The sequence below is a fragment of the Glycine soja genome, chromosome 8, assembly GCF_004193775.1.
Source record: "Glycine soja cultivar W05 chromosome 8, ASM419377v2, whole genome shotgun sequence".
NCBI classification, from domain to species: domain Eukaryota; kingdom Viridiplantae; phylum Streptophyta; class Magnoliopsida; order Fabales; family Fabaceae; genus Glycine; species Glycine soja.
The window spans coordinates 44325192-44340670 of NC_041009.1; the positions used below are offsets into that span (position 1 = coordinate 44325192).

The 15479-nt window shown below is 31.7% G+C and overlaps 1 protein-coding gene across 1 annotated transcript; it reads right to left on the reverse strand.

Annotated features, from left to right (window-relative positions):
* Positions 1 to 10432: 10432 nt before the first annotated feature.
* On the reverse strand, positions 10433 to 15267 carry LOC114424307 (indole-3-acetate O-methyltransferase 1-like). Its single transcript, XM_028391152.1, has 4 exons — positions 14949 to 15267; positions 14112 to 14528; positions 12314 to 12589; positions 10433 to 11183 (listed from the first exon to the last, which is right to left on the reverse strand). Exons 1-4 carry the CDS (start codon positions 15048 to 15050, stop codon positions 10827 to 10829), a joined length of 1152 nt encoding a protein of 383 aa, XP_028246953.1. The 5' UTR covers positions 15051 to 15267; the 3' UTR covers positions 10433 to 10826.
* Positions 15268 to 15479: the final 212 nt, after the last annotated feature.

The following is a 15479-nucleotide window of genomic DNA, read 5'->3' on the forward strand; positions in this document are numbered from 1 at the left end:
ACGTGGATGTGAACCTTTATCCTTTTGAATTGATTTAAATTAAATGTGTTTAAAAAGAAAAATTATTAATTAATTTTGCATGTTTTTTTTCCCTTCTTTTATTATTATGTGTTTATAATCTTTTAAATAAATTTTGTATGATTTATTTAATTAGTTAGTTATAATTGTAAGGGTAGAGGGTGTCACATGTTCCACAAATGATGCCTACTGATTTTTCTTGTTTTATGTTATGAAGGCTGAAGTGGAAGTTGAAAGGCTTCATCAGCAGAAAGCGAACAGGATGAAAGAAATTGCTTTTAAGAAGCAAGACGAGCTTGAAAAGATATATGCCCATGCGTATGTAGAAATAAACCTTGAAGCTGCTTGAGGGAATATTTTGTCACTGATTGACTTTGGAAACATTGAACCATATGAATTACTGGCTGACATGGACAAACAGATAGCTGCAGCGAAAGAAGAAGCTTTAAGCCAAAAAGAAATATTGGACAAGGTTGAGAAATGGATGTCAGCATGTGAAGAAGAGAGTTGGCTTGAAGACTATAATAGGGTACTTATAATCAACCATCTTCATTCTATATTTGAGTCTCTAATATCTTGTTGCATGCTTACATCTTAGGTGGAAAAGTTGAATCACTTGAGAATCTAACTTATTTCTATTAATAACCCCTAATTCTAGGTAGAAATTGACCATGATAGTCATTTGCACTCCAATTTATGCAAACCAATGTACATCTTTAATGTATTTAACCTAATTAATGTTTGGTACTAAAATATTTTAAGTGCATAATCTTCGAGTCAATGTGATTACCTATTTGATAAGGGAAATGTGTATTTCCTTATAGCCATGGAGTAAAGTATACGAGATTTAGTCATTTAGCCTTAGTGTCCTTGATCTTGACAATTGATGGTCCTTATATACAATGGCTATATTATGTTCCTTATTTGGATTTTTAATTTCCCCTGAAACTACATGTAAAACAGGGTGAAAACAAGTATAATGCAAGTAAAGGTGCACACTTAAACCTCAAACGTGCAGAGAAAGCAAGTATACTGGTCAACAAAATTCCAGGTATTTGTTGAATGAAAATAAACAACCACCAGAAACTATAATTATTTATTTGATCCATCATTAGCATAAAACTCCTTACATAGGTATTCCCATTGGGGCCAACCCGAGGCGCTGTCAGATGTGGGAGCCAATTATTCATAGGTGTGAGAGAAAATTGGCAAAATGGAAACAGAGACACATATCGTTTGGGGGGAGAGTGACCTTATTACATTCAGTGCTAACATCAATTCCCATTTATTTTCTTTCTTTTTTCAGGGTGCCTCAATCTGTGGTTGATAAGTTAGTAAAGCTACAAAGAAGGTTTTTGTGGGGAGGAGGAGTGGATCAACACAAGATTGCATGGATTAAGTGGGAGACGGTGTGTTTATCGAAAGAAAAAGGAGGGTTGGGCATCAAAGACATCAACAATTTTAATGTTGCTCTTTTAGGCAAATGGAAATGGAATCTTCTACAACACCAAGGGGAGTTATGGGCTAGGGTGGTGGAATCAAAATACGGTGGATGGAGGAGTATGGAGGAAATAGGGAGGGGAACCTCTGAATCTCTTTGGTGGCGGGACCTGAAAAGAGCCCTCCATCATTCACAGCAGGGACAAGTCATTCAAAACGGATTAAAATGGAAGGTAGGAGGGGGGGATAAGATTAGATTTTGGGAGGATAGGTGGATTTCCATGGGGGAATCTCTAGCAGAAAAGTACCCCAGATTATACACTGTTTCCTCCCAGCAGAATCAGCTTATTCTTCAAATGGGTAGCTTTAGAGAGAATGGATGGGAATGGAATTTTATTTGGAGAAGGCCACTGTTTGAGCCTGAGATTGATTCAGCTGTTAGTTTTCTTAGAGAGGTTGATGATAACCTCATCCAACAGCAGGATCCTGATGGCTGGGAGTGGGTGGGAGATTTATCAGGCATATACTCTACACACAGTGCATACAACATGCTAAGGGAGGAGCTGGCTGATGGAATTCAGGAGGAATGCTTTGAGGAGTTATGGAAGATAAAGGTCCCAAGTAAAATAGCTGTATTTGCATGGAGATTATTTAAGGACAGATTACCAACAAAGAAAAACCTGCAGAGGAGGCAAATTCAGATTGTGGACTCGCTGTGCCCTTTTTGCAAAAGGGTGGAGGAGGACGCATCCCATTTATTCATCCACTGCATTAAAATTCAACCTATTTGGTGGGATTCTATGTCTTGGATGAATATAAAAGGTGCTTTTCCTCTAAAACCAAAACATCATTTCCTTCAACATTCGTTTATTCAGATTGGCGGCATACGGGTCAAGAGATGGCAGGGATGGTGGCTTGCTGTAAACTGGTCTATATGGCAGATGAGGAACAAAATACTTTTTTCCAACGAAACTTTCAACGGCAACAAATTGTTTGAAGATGCTGTGTTTCTACTATGGACCTGGATTAAAAGTGTGGAGAAAGACTTTTCAATCCACTTTAACCATTGGTCAAGTAACCTTAGACAAAGTTTCTTACAGTAGCAGTGGGTAGCATAATTAGGATTTCCAGCAGATGTATATTTCATCTTGAGTCATAATATGGTTCCTTTTCAGACTTGTTTGTCTGTACACGGAACCATTCTTATGGCTTCTCTTCTTTTGTACTGAGTACCTCTGGTACTTCACATATTCTTATAAATATATCATATCTATTTTTGCTGATAAAAAAAAATGATTTGGTCAAAAGAAGGTGCAATATCATTGGACTGGCAAAATATTACGATTGCAATAAAGATATATTTTGTCATATTTTTAATGTTTTCATTTGTAAACTATGTTTTCTTTTGTGAAATATATTGTACTTCATACAAGTCAAGTCAAGATGGATTGTTATCATTAGTAGTTGGTGAAATTTTTTCTAATCAAGTAGATACAATGCATTAACAATGGATTTGGCTGGTAGATATTAGTATACTATCATGGTTTTTTGGCATGCATGAACACAATATCTTTTTTTGGTGAAAAATTCAGCTTTGGTTGATATATTGGTTGCTAAAACTCGTGTTTGGGAAGAAGCACCTGACATGTCATTCACATATGATGGTGTTCCTCTTGTTGCTATGTTGGATGAATATGCCATGCTCAGGCATGTATGGGAAGAGGAAGAATGAAGGATGCAGGTAAGTTTCATTGATGGGATGATTAGAATAATTGATTATCAAAATAATTTTAGCACTTGCTAATAAAAAAGTAAGCAAAGTGAACTATCAAAAGAGTTCATATCACATTCTTTAGGACCATAAAAAGTATCAAGAACAACAAAACACAGATCAGGAACCTGGTTTTGGTTCAAGACCAAGCCCTACAAGGCCACTTGGCAACAAGAAGGTAGTTGGTCCTTGTCCCAACGGAGGCACAAATGGTACTCCTAGACGACTATCTCTTAATGCTCATCAAAATGGAAGCAGGTCCTCAACAAAAGATGGAAAAAAGGATAATACTAGACAAGTTGCTCCTCTTAACTATGTATCGATATCAAAAGAAGATGCTGCTTCTCATGTTTCTGGTACTGAACCAATCCCAACATCACCCTAGTGAAACATGTATTTTCAACCCCATAATGCCATCTTTGTATCATTGTCATATTACTAGTTACAACTGTAAGAATATACTACGTTTTTTTTACAAGTAATAGGAAAGGAACTATAATGAGATGTACATCTTATATGTGCCATTTAGAGACTTTCTGAATACATGTTGCTTTATCCTTTGAAGCACTTTCATATGAAAAGAATGCATGTGTGGTGATGTAGGTAGTCTTGCATTTTGAATCACAAGGTTCCTATCTCCTTGGCTTTTTCAACTTGAATCTAATGAATGGCCTAAAACGTACAAATTTATGATTCATTTTATCAAAATATTCACTATTCAAACATTTAAATTTATGGTCTTGCTCAAGTCACTATTCATTGCTTGTAACACAAGATTAATCATATATTTATACATATAGTTAACCACGTAAACAGTCTAAACACCATATGTGAAATTTTAGTGGAATGATACTATTATATACCTGACTTTTAATAATATTTTTTTGTCTAACACTTGATAAAAATGTTGCTAAAGGCTTTTGGTCACATACAAAAAATACTGTCAAATTATTAATAAATGTTATTAATATATTTTTGCAACATTGTATGAAATATTGTATATAGTTCGTTCTAAAGTCTAAAAATATCACAAATAGATTTTATCAACATGGGCTATATCCAATATTTAATAAATATTTAATAAATGTTGTAAAGATATATTAGTAACTTTTATTCATAATTTTGTCATATTTTTTGAATGTCGTCCAAAAATTTTAGTAACATTTTCATTAAGTGTGAATACAAGTACTCTTTAGAAATTAACTAAATCTTTATACATTGTACATTTATGGGTGGTGCAGCAAGATGGTTGGTTTGGTGTGGCATAATAGGCTTGTGGGTCATAGTCCTGCATGTGATGGTGATAGGTGGTTGGGTGATGACTTGGTGTGGTGTTGGATGGGTGGATATAATGGGGTCATGAAGGTTTGGGGAAATGCTTATTGGGAGAGGGAGGGTAAGAAGGATATATTAGGAATTTGAGAGTACACAATGGGGTGCATTAAGTAATTGCACAAAATAACTACCACACACCCATGCACAGAAATGAAGTAGAGTTGCCAGTTTGGGTAGCTTAACCCAACAAAGCTTAATCTAGAATCGGAATTACAAAGCTTAATATATTTATGTTTCCTAATTATGAAACTTGAGATTTTGTTACTTTATGGCCTATAAAGTATTTTAGTAGTGTGTTATTTTGCTTTATATTTTGTTAATTTTTATTGCATACTAGTAGATGAATGTTTAGTCATCCAGTTATAAGCGAACGTCAATCCAAAAAGTTGAACCAAATAAGTAATAATTTTATTCTGCATAGTTAGAATTTTTTATTGTTGCAAAAATAAATACTAAGAGCATAAATTCTAATTAATAAGAAATGGTAAAACAAGACTAAGAAATTCAGGCAAAACACCTGGCATACCAAATGTTAGTAACTTCTCAAATAATATACCACCATCCATTGTTTGATGTTAGATAGCAACTGTCTTAGGCCTCTTTTAAATTATTGTATTTTTATATATATTTAAAATATTTTCAAATTATTAGATAATAAATTTTATTATATTATTTGTATTTAATTTATTATTAAAAAATTTAGTAAATTCTTTTCTCTAAATATAAAATAGAATAATTATATTAAATAAGATTATTTTTAAGAATTATTGTTTAGTAAGAATATTTTTAAAAAATCTTTAACAATTTTTTTTGATTTTTTTCTCTTTCTATTTATCTTTTTCATTGATGTGCAACAAAAAAGATAAATTGAAAGAAAAAATTTAACAAAAAATAATAATTAATAATATTTGTTCCACAATCCATCTTTTTCATCTTTATTTTTAAGTTGAATTTAAATATTTTTTAAATAAATTATTAATAATTAAAATTAAATTTATATATTAATATAAATAACTTAGAATAATATTAAAATATAATTATATGTTTAAAATATTTTTTTATAAGAATTTTAATTATAATATAATACTTTATATAATAATTTTTTTTATATAAAATAAACATTTATCTTGTACATGACACATACTAACATATTATAAAATTAATAATTTTTAATTAAATATATGTGTGCGTGTGCGTGCGTGAATATGTGTTTGTGGGTTTGTAAACTTAACTTTTAGTGAGTATCATTTTGATATTAGTAGTGTATATTTTTTTTAAAAAAATAAAGTTAGTAAAATAGTTACTAACAAAAGGAATTAGCATCCTAATAAAAATATTAAACTATGTTAAAAAAATCTTTTTTAGTGCATGTAATGTTCATAAAATATTATTATTATTATTTCATGAAATTATTGTGAATGATTGCTGAAACGATTTTTTAAAGATTATATTATTTAAGATTTTATTTGAGATAAACTTTGTTATAAGATAGTGGTTAAATAAGTTATTAAAGAATGAAATGTTAAAATTGCTTCATTATTAAACTTTAGTTAAAAAATATAATTCACAAAATTAGAAGAATAAAATAAAAATTGATGAATTGTATTAAAATGAAACTCAAATAAAAGATTTGTCAAAGACTTCAAAATATGTATACAACCTTGTATATTCCGAGGGAGACTTTAATTAACTGAGCTTAGGAAATTCAAACTATGTATAATTTTGCCTGCTCACAGAGTAATTTTATAAATGCAAAATGGACCATTACCAATGAGTGAGGGATGAGAAAAATAAAGCAACAGTGTCAACACTAGAGTGGACTACTTGAGAAAATCACTTGAGTTGTTAACTAATCCATATCTATTCAATAATATTTTATCTAAACCAGGTTTTTCATGTAGTTTCAACCCTTTACTTCCATATTTTATTTTTACTTTTGTGCATAGTTATTAATTTAACATGTAGAAAGAGTGTAAAGAAATTCAGTAAATATGATTTTATTTGGATGAAATTTTGATATTTACATCAAAACCTTTTTTAATCTCATTTATGGGTGTTAATTTTTTTAATCCCATTTCTCTGTGTTAATTAAAATACGTTGTGAATGTGTATTATATTTCTTACCTCATAAATAAATCTTATTAGAGATATTGACAAAAATTATTTACACTTTATTTAAGTTAAACTCTTACACCTTTTATTCCAGAGGAGATTATTTTTTTAACAGTACTAGATAGTCACATTATTGTAAGCTGCTGTCTTAATTCTTTTGTAAACAAAGAAGATATTTTGACAAAATAAAGTAATTTCCTTTGTATTTTAGTGTTCATATTAATTTTCTCAATTTATAATGATTCAGTTATATATGTCTGGGGTTGTACTTTTCATAATGATGTTGGATAATGCAAGAAACTCATTTTGTAGATGTGTTAGGACAATCTGACAGTGGTTGCATGTTTTGGCTCTTGAAAGAGTTGGCAAGAATCAACTACCCTCTGATACCAATGAAACCTCATCAGGTGCTCACTATCTCATTGAATATAGTCCATCCAAAAACTTTCATGCAGAATCTTCCCAACTATTACTAGATTTCTGATATATGTATATGCTTTTTCATGACTTCTTTTTTGATAGTTCTGGTGTAAGGGGACCTTTTTCTTAACAAAGCTGCTACTACTCCTTCCACCGGGGAACCATATTCCACTGGGGAACCATAACATAATCCCTCTCTTTTTAATGGTCCAGGATATGCATAGTTACGTTGCATGCGGGTCATTTTGTTTTTCTGGTATTGCTACATTCCTATCACCTATTTTATTTTATTTTATTTTTATTTTGTCTTTCTCTTTCTTTATCATTCTTATCAACTTCATTATTTGCATGTTAATATTTTTAAGGTTTAAATATATTTTTTTCATTTTTATCTTTACAAAATATGTTTATTTTATTTTTTATCTTTAAAATTCTTAGATAACGTTTTTTTTATTATTTAAAATAATTTTTTTATTATCCAAATCAAAAGCACTAATTATACTTAATGTGGGCACTCTTCATTAATTTTTTGATTCCATAACACATGCCCTTTAATACACTCATTAACAACATAGAATTTTATCAATAAAATACAGATAAAAAGATGATGTGCAGGAATATATACATGTTTTTGATTATTATCTTCAAAAACAATAGTGTAAGAATGCATTACAAAAAAAAAATAGCTTTAAGAATGATACAAAAAAAGTGTGTTAATAACATTATTGCATTAATGAAGTCTGTTTTAAACCTTGTATATGTTTTCTCCTCTAAAATAAAAAGAGAATCAAAAGAAGGAAATGGTGAGTGATGAAAAAGCATAGAGATTAGAGCAAACAGAGAACAATGGAAAATTTTGAGGTTAGATTTGATGATTTTGTCCAGTGGTTAATGATTGATTGGTTGATTGTTTGCTTATAATATTGCACAATCCTGATTGTTCTTATCGTGCTTAAAGATTTTAGTTTACCTGAACTTCACATGCTATCTATAACATTTGAGTTCTATTATTTATTTTTAATCCAGAGGACCACAAGACAAGGGAATCTGACTCTTCATTCTATAATTTAGCCCAAAGATATAACTACAAAAGTCCAAGAAAAGCGCGGAAGACAAAAGAGCTTTATACCAGGCTGAAAAGTAAGGAATCTCCACAGCACATGGACCACAAAGAGTTATCTATTTTGGATTTCTAATATTAAAAATTCTGTGCCATTGATTAAATGTTTGTTTTTGAAATATTGAAGAGACCCTTTATGTTTCAATCTGTACAAATTTAAAGCACTAGACCCCATTTTTCACCTTGCCTAGGTCAACTAATGCACTATGCTTATAAATATATGTTGGTGATAAAATCAGTCTTTGAATGGAAAGTTTCAAATTCATGGGTAGTTTTTTCTAGTGACTATTTGCCTAATAAGATGCAGATGCCTCTTATTGAACTAATTCTCATTCTCATGAGTCATGATCAATTTTATAGTTTAGTACCATTTTTACAAACTTGTTTTTTTTTTTTTTTTAATTTCCTTTCTTGCCTTCTATATGGAATTACTGCGTGCATAGATGCAACCAATTCGAATAGCTCTGTGAAATAGCGTTAATTGTACTTATTTCTTGTCTTGGTGCACAGTATTGCAATTAAGCATGAAGGGATTTTTATGTTTCATATAATACTAAGACATGTTTCATATATGCATGGAAATTGAGGGTGAGAAAATTGCACTCACATTTGTTTATTTATACATATTAGAGGAGTGGTTTATAAGATCAACGAACATGTAAAAGGATATTATTATTGTTTTGACCTTTAAGCATTGCTTTGACAATGATCACCCTCAGTATCTACTGAAAGTAACTGTTTTTCTGACTCTGGGGAACACAGTTTATCTTTGGAATGGTGATATTGGTTAATGTCATTAAGTTGAAAACATGAAATAAGAACTTGAAGTTTCAAGAAGTTATAATTTCAAAGCATCTCTTACGTGTCTCATATGTGCTTAATATATGCATTAAATACTGTGAGTGAAGTTAGAATACATTAGATGAGTCACTTGTGTATCTATAAATACTCTTGTACATGTGTCAAGTTCACTTGAGTGTTTTTCTTGTTCCACCAAATCTCCTTTATTTCCTTAAAATTATGTCTCTTTTGGGGACTAAAGTTTCTCTTTGGATAAATCTTCGAAAGTTAAAAAGGTTGATGTAAATGAAATGGGGTTTAATTTAATGACAAATATTAGATATCAAGTAACGAGAAGAATGAAGTAAATTTTATAGACTAATGGACAGAAGAGTCAAATATTATCATTTTGTATACCCCAGTGGAGGATATTAAAGTGTGATTTGTGGCAAAGTAGTTTCTTTCTTCTGATTCAACATGAATTATGAATTTAATAAACACGTGTCTGTCTCTGCAAGTGCTAGCTATCTGTAGCATATAAAATGTCAAAGTTGTTTATTAAGATCCAAATTAACTGCTATCAACTTAAATTTGGAGGTTTAGAGAGGAGTGTAAGGTGCCTTTGGATAGATATCTTTTCCTGTCCCTCATTTAATAGACATGATAACCTTTCTCCATTGTGGGATTTTTTTAAGGGGACATTCACTATCAGATGCGTGGAGGGAATGAAGAGTCAGCTGATGCTTAATTTGTTTTCTTTTTCCTATTTTGTTCATACTTTCTTGGTATTTTCTGTTTGTTTGAAGAGAATTTCTGGTCATGCTGTTCTGTGTTCACCTCTTCTTTTACTATAAGGTTGTCATTTGATTTTTCTGCCAGCTATATGTATTGAAGGATTTGTCCTTCTCAGCATTGAACGCAACATGGTTGATATGATTTAATATAATCTGGATGGTAAAGGAAGCTAGCTACCTTAGAGGTGTGGAAACAGAATTATTCAAACCCTTTGAAAAGAGAGCCATGTTTCCACATTTCAATTATAACATCATTTAACTAACCATAATTTATCCACTTATTAGTTTGGATGTGTATATGTGGAGCATATCTAGCAAGTGAGACAGGAGTTAATGCTAGTCATGCAATCTTGCATGGATAATTAACATTGTTTTGCTTAAACATAATCTTAACTTCACTTTTGTTATATGGTAAAGATTAGTTCCTCTTAAGCTCTTATTTGATATATGATAAATTAAGAAGACATAATTTTGACCAATACCATTCAATCTTACGCATGATAAGATTAAACTTTTCTCACTTCTTGCGAGCTCATGATTTGATATGCCTCCAATATAATAGACATATTGTTAATTGATAAGCACAAGGAAGAAAGGAAGAGGGTGACTCATCATTCATCAAATGGCATATTCGACACTCCATTTGTTAGGCACAGAAGGCACACCGTTCCATTCATGCTACTTTCACAAAATATGGACATGTACATCCACACTATGATAAGCTATTAAGAAAGCTTTCATAGTTCTGATACAAGGGGACACAAGTCAGAAAGCACATGATGTGTAGAAAGTAGCTAGATCTGTCAGCAAGAACACAAAAAAAAAAAACTCATAAGAGGGAGAAAAATAGAGGCATATAGCAAGTGCTGAAGTACCCTCTTTTCGGTCTCTCTCATGAGTGTTTTCACTCTTTTCTATGCAATAAAAAGTGCAAAAAAAAAAAAAAAACATACACACACACAAAAAGAAAGAGAGGGATAATAAGAGAACTAAATAAGCCACCCTTTCTTTGTCCTCTTGTTATGTTTGTCTCTTATCATAGAGCAAAAGAAAGGGATGCAACTATGTGAAAGAACTGTAGTTGCTCTAATAACTCTTTGCCATGGCTTGTGGCTCTACGTTCCACTCTCATAAACAGTTCTTCACTAAGCTTGTCACCAATGTGAGCATCAACAAGGACACCAGAAACACTCCTGCAGCTGTTCGCAAGGGCCCTCCCAACTTCACCATCATCATCTGGCTGGTTCACTACAAGAGGACTTCCACCTTTGAAAACCTCAAGCTTGTTTATGGCAAATGAACCATCGGCTTCAACCACCTCCCTGAAGTCTTGCAGGCTTGGTGCATACACTGGAATGTTGAAACTGTCTCTTTTCTCACCGCTAATTAATCCCTGTGATTAAGAGTATGATTTAGTACATGTACCTTAGACATATCACTACATAAAATTAACAAGATACTATTTGCTTTAATTGGTTGAAAATGCTTAAAGGAGACAATTGAACTGACCATTCTAAACCCAAATTGAAAACAGAACACTAATGAGCTCATATCTCTCTCTCTTTTTCTTTTTCTTTTTATTTTTTATCTGTAAGAATGGAACACAACAATACTCACACATTATGCTCAATTAACCGAACTAGACCCTCTTAATATCTCCCACCCCTCAATCAAAGTTATTGATTCAGCTAAGAGTGTCCACTTATTGAGGAATGAAAAAAAATTAAAAAGCATTTAATATAAAGTACAACATTTAATGTATTATACCTTTTTATTTATTTCAAATCCTAACATCCACTTAAATGACAATGGTTAGTATTTTCATTGAAGTTTTTGCTTATAATGAAAGAGGTTTGCCCAACAGAAGTGACTTAGAAAACAACCCTTTTAAGTTCATGATTATTAATGAGCTACAAAATAATATTGAGTACTACTTGGTAGGAAGGTCTCATTATATGATCTGTACTATCCTAATAAAGTTATTGGATGGCTAACAAATTATGGTAGAGGATAATGTACATGACTTTGGTCTTTAGTTTCTGTTCAATGTACATACAAATTAATCATTAGATAAAATTAGATCAGATGAATGGAAACATATCCTTGTTGTCTTGCTTTAAGATACGATGATGATTTTGTGTGTTCTAAACATCCAAAACCTAATTGTTGGATAAATATTATGCTAGCCAGCAGCTAATTATTATTTCTGTCGACATGATGATGAATGCAAGGATGGTTAGGTTGATCAACTTGGGGGTGGAAATCAAACGGCTGAGATCAACTTGTTTGAATCATGGCAAGTGAAGTGAAAATTGACAATAATAAGCTATTAGTATATTATTGAGACGCCTATCTACAATTGATTGTTTATGTTTTTTTTACTTTCATCTCACTAATGTGTGTCTAAAAGTCCTTTTTGGTCTGCCAATATGACAAAATGTGTAGACTATGTGGGTTGTGATGTGCACTGTTTTGACACAAAAAGCACGCATAAAAAAATATTGTGAATATGATAGTAATTACCTCTTGGACAAGATCATCCCAAGCATCCTGAAAGTGGGTCCCAAAGAGGAGGCCAGCCCCACCCTGGTCTGTGGGGTCCACAGAAGTTCTGCCTAAGCAAACCAAGAACATGGACCCCCCTCTCTTCAATTCCACAGCCCTTGAGCTCAAGAAGGTTGCTAGGTCTGTTTGGAATTGTTTTTTGTAAGCATTTGCAGTGATCTCACTAGCACCATGGATAAACACCCTGCCCTTGTTGTGTGCACTTGACCTCTTGTCCAAAACAGATTCTGGCACCTGAGTCCCAAAATTTAACACATATTTTGATTTGCAGTTAAAAATATTGTCACAGATTTTAATATAAATTCAATGAACAGAAATAAAATAAATTCAAAAAGAAAGATCTTAATTCGTCAATAAAATTATTTTTGCCTTAGAAGTAATTTTATAATTATAACCAAACATACTCTTAATTCATATTTGAATTCATGTTGGATAATCTGAACCATATTAAAATATCATCTAAATTTTAAGTAAATTAAATATTCACATGTTTAGTTCTATATTAAAGAATTAATCCTATTTTAAAATTGATTTCAAATTAAAACAACTTTAGCTACTGAGAAAAATGTTTCTTTTGGTAATTGAACAAATCCACCTGGCCCCAGATGCTATAGATTATTTTAAAATGAAAATGCATGGAGTTGAATAGGATTATGTGCTTAATTACTATCCATGCATTAAAAAATAGTCCAAATATACGTCACTCTGATCCTGAAATAATAATGGCTTTAAAGACCATGGTTTTGTTGCATCAACTTTTGACCATAAGTTAGGACTTTGGCCTTCAAATTAATGCATTACACATGTAACGGTTTTATTACGTTGTCCTCGGGAAGTGGCAAATATTTTTTTAGTTTTTATTATGTATGTAGAAATTACTGCATAGAAACTAAACAGATTCTTTTCTTTGGGGGGGGGGGGGGGGGGGGGGGCATTAAAGGGGGAAAATGGTTAAAAGTTGTTTAGTAAACTAACGTAATCGTTATTCACCAAAAGTTTTCAAGAAATTTATGGTACCTTTAAGTTTGAATTCTAATCAAAAGTTTTATAAAAGAAAGAAAAGTAACTGCATGATTTGAAATCTACTATTAATTTTCGTGTAATTTAACTAGGCTCAGGTGGAATAAAAAGTTCAAAAACAAAATGATTAATTTAATGAAAGATATTACGATTAAAAATGAAAGTATTTATGCTACCTTTTTCTTTTAAAACAAACATAACAAAAACAAAACAGGAGTTTGGGATAATTACTTTCCTTTCAAGTGAAAAATATCAAGAGAAGAAAAAGACAAAAACAGAGAGGGAAAGTAATACTACCAATTAACAAAAAACTCCTACAAATCAGAAGAGAAATTTTAAAAAAAAAAAGAGAAAAGAAAATGAAACAAAATAAATATTGTGACTGAAAAAGTAAAGAAAAAGACTTATAAGTTTAATTCATGAGTTTAACGAAAGGGACCTTTAATCATAAATTACTCTAAGACAATTATTTGAAAAAATAAACTTATTATATATGATAAATTGGGTTATGATTGGATGAATGTGTACAAATTTTTACATGGTAGTGTATAATTTTTTTTCTTAATTTTTATATATTATAAGTATAAAATATTGTTATATATATATATATATATATAAGATTTAACCATAAAAATGTTTTGCACTATATAAATTAAACTAAAAAACATAAAGAGTGCAAAAGTATATATTATAAAAAGTGTTGCAACTTTTAATTAATAGAGTTAATTATAATTACCTGAGATAACCAATGCAAGGAAAAGGCCGAGTGAAAAACATCAATGAACCTTGCCGGAAAAAGTCTCCGGTAGAAGGAGCCGGGGACCCCGGCAGCGAAGTAGGAGCGGTGGTTATTGGCGGCAAGGCACTCTTCCATGCTAACTCCATAGTTGGCCAAGGGAGGAAGGAGCTGAAAGAGGGTGTTGAAGTCGTTGCTAGGAAGGTCAGAGAAGAAAGCTGAAAACTCAGGTGGGTCTAATCCTAAGGCCTCATAGCGTTTGATGATGTGCTTGATGATCAAATCCACCACATTGATGGTGTTGATGCCACATGAACACCCCAAATCCACAACCACAAATGGTATGTTAGGGGCCTGAAGTTGAACTCCATCTAGGGCTTCTTTGAGAAGGTGATGCATGGACTTGGCATGTATGGCCTGCATATCACACACCAAAATTAATGTTTGCACAACATGTGATCATTCTATATACACATATTGACATGTATGATTAGCTAGAGACTATAAAATTAAATGACTAGTATGTTGTCATGAAATTTTCTAATGTTGATTATAGAATAAATTATGCAGAAATAGTCACAATTAAAATAAAATAAAATGAATCATGATTATTTCTGTATAATTGTATGGTTAATTAATATTTAATATTTCCGTAAGAATAATTCTCACTTAATACATTTCATTTCATATATATGTATGTCTGTATGTAAGCGTGTATATATGTACCAAAATATGCTTACTTTTAATGTATGTAAAAGAAAGAAAAAATCTTAAAGGTGGATTTGGAGGCTTCATTTTGTTTGTAAATGGAAAGAGAAAAAGGGATGAAGAGGGTACCTGTGCTTGGGAATTGTTGGCATAGCTTCCCTCACCTTTGCCTCCTTTCATGCTAAGCAACCTCTCTAGCTCCATATTGGACACTACAACATTGTCTCCCATGGAAGCAATCTAAGAAATAACCTTAGTGAAGTGAAATGGACTATATGAACTATTGTTGTTTTAGAAGAGGAAATGAAACTATATATAAACTAAATGAAGGGAGAGTGAAAAGTGAGTGTGTTGTAAATATCTATTATATGGTGGTGGCGATTGTGTCTCAGTGATAGCTAAAATGAGAGACAAGAGAGTAAATATACATAAACAAAGGAGGAGGACACTATTAACAATTATGTCTGCTTGTATATTCTATATAGCCTCCTTTTGCTGCCATCTAGATTACAAGTCAGTAGCAAAAGCAGCAATTATTGTACACAATTCTGAAGGAAAAAACAAAAGTATAATAAAAAGAACACAGAAAAAGTTGAAAACATAGAGTATGGGCCTCACATGCAAATGCAACAAGGAAGGCCCAAGATTGGCGCCGGATTT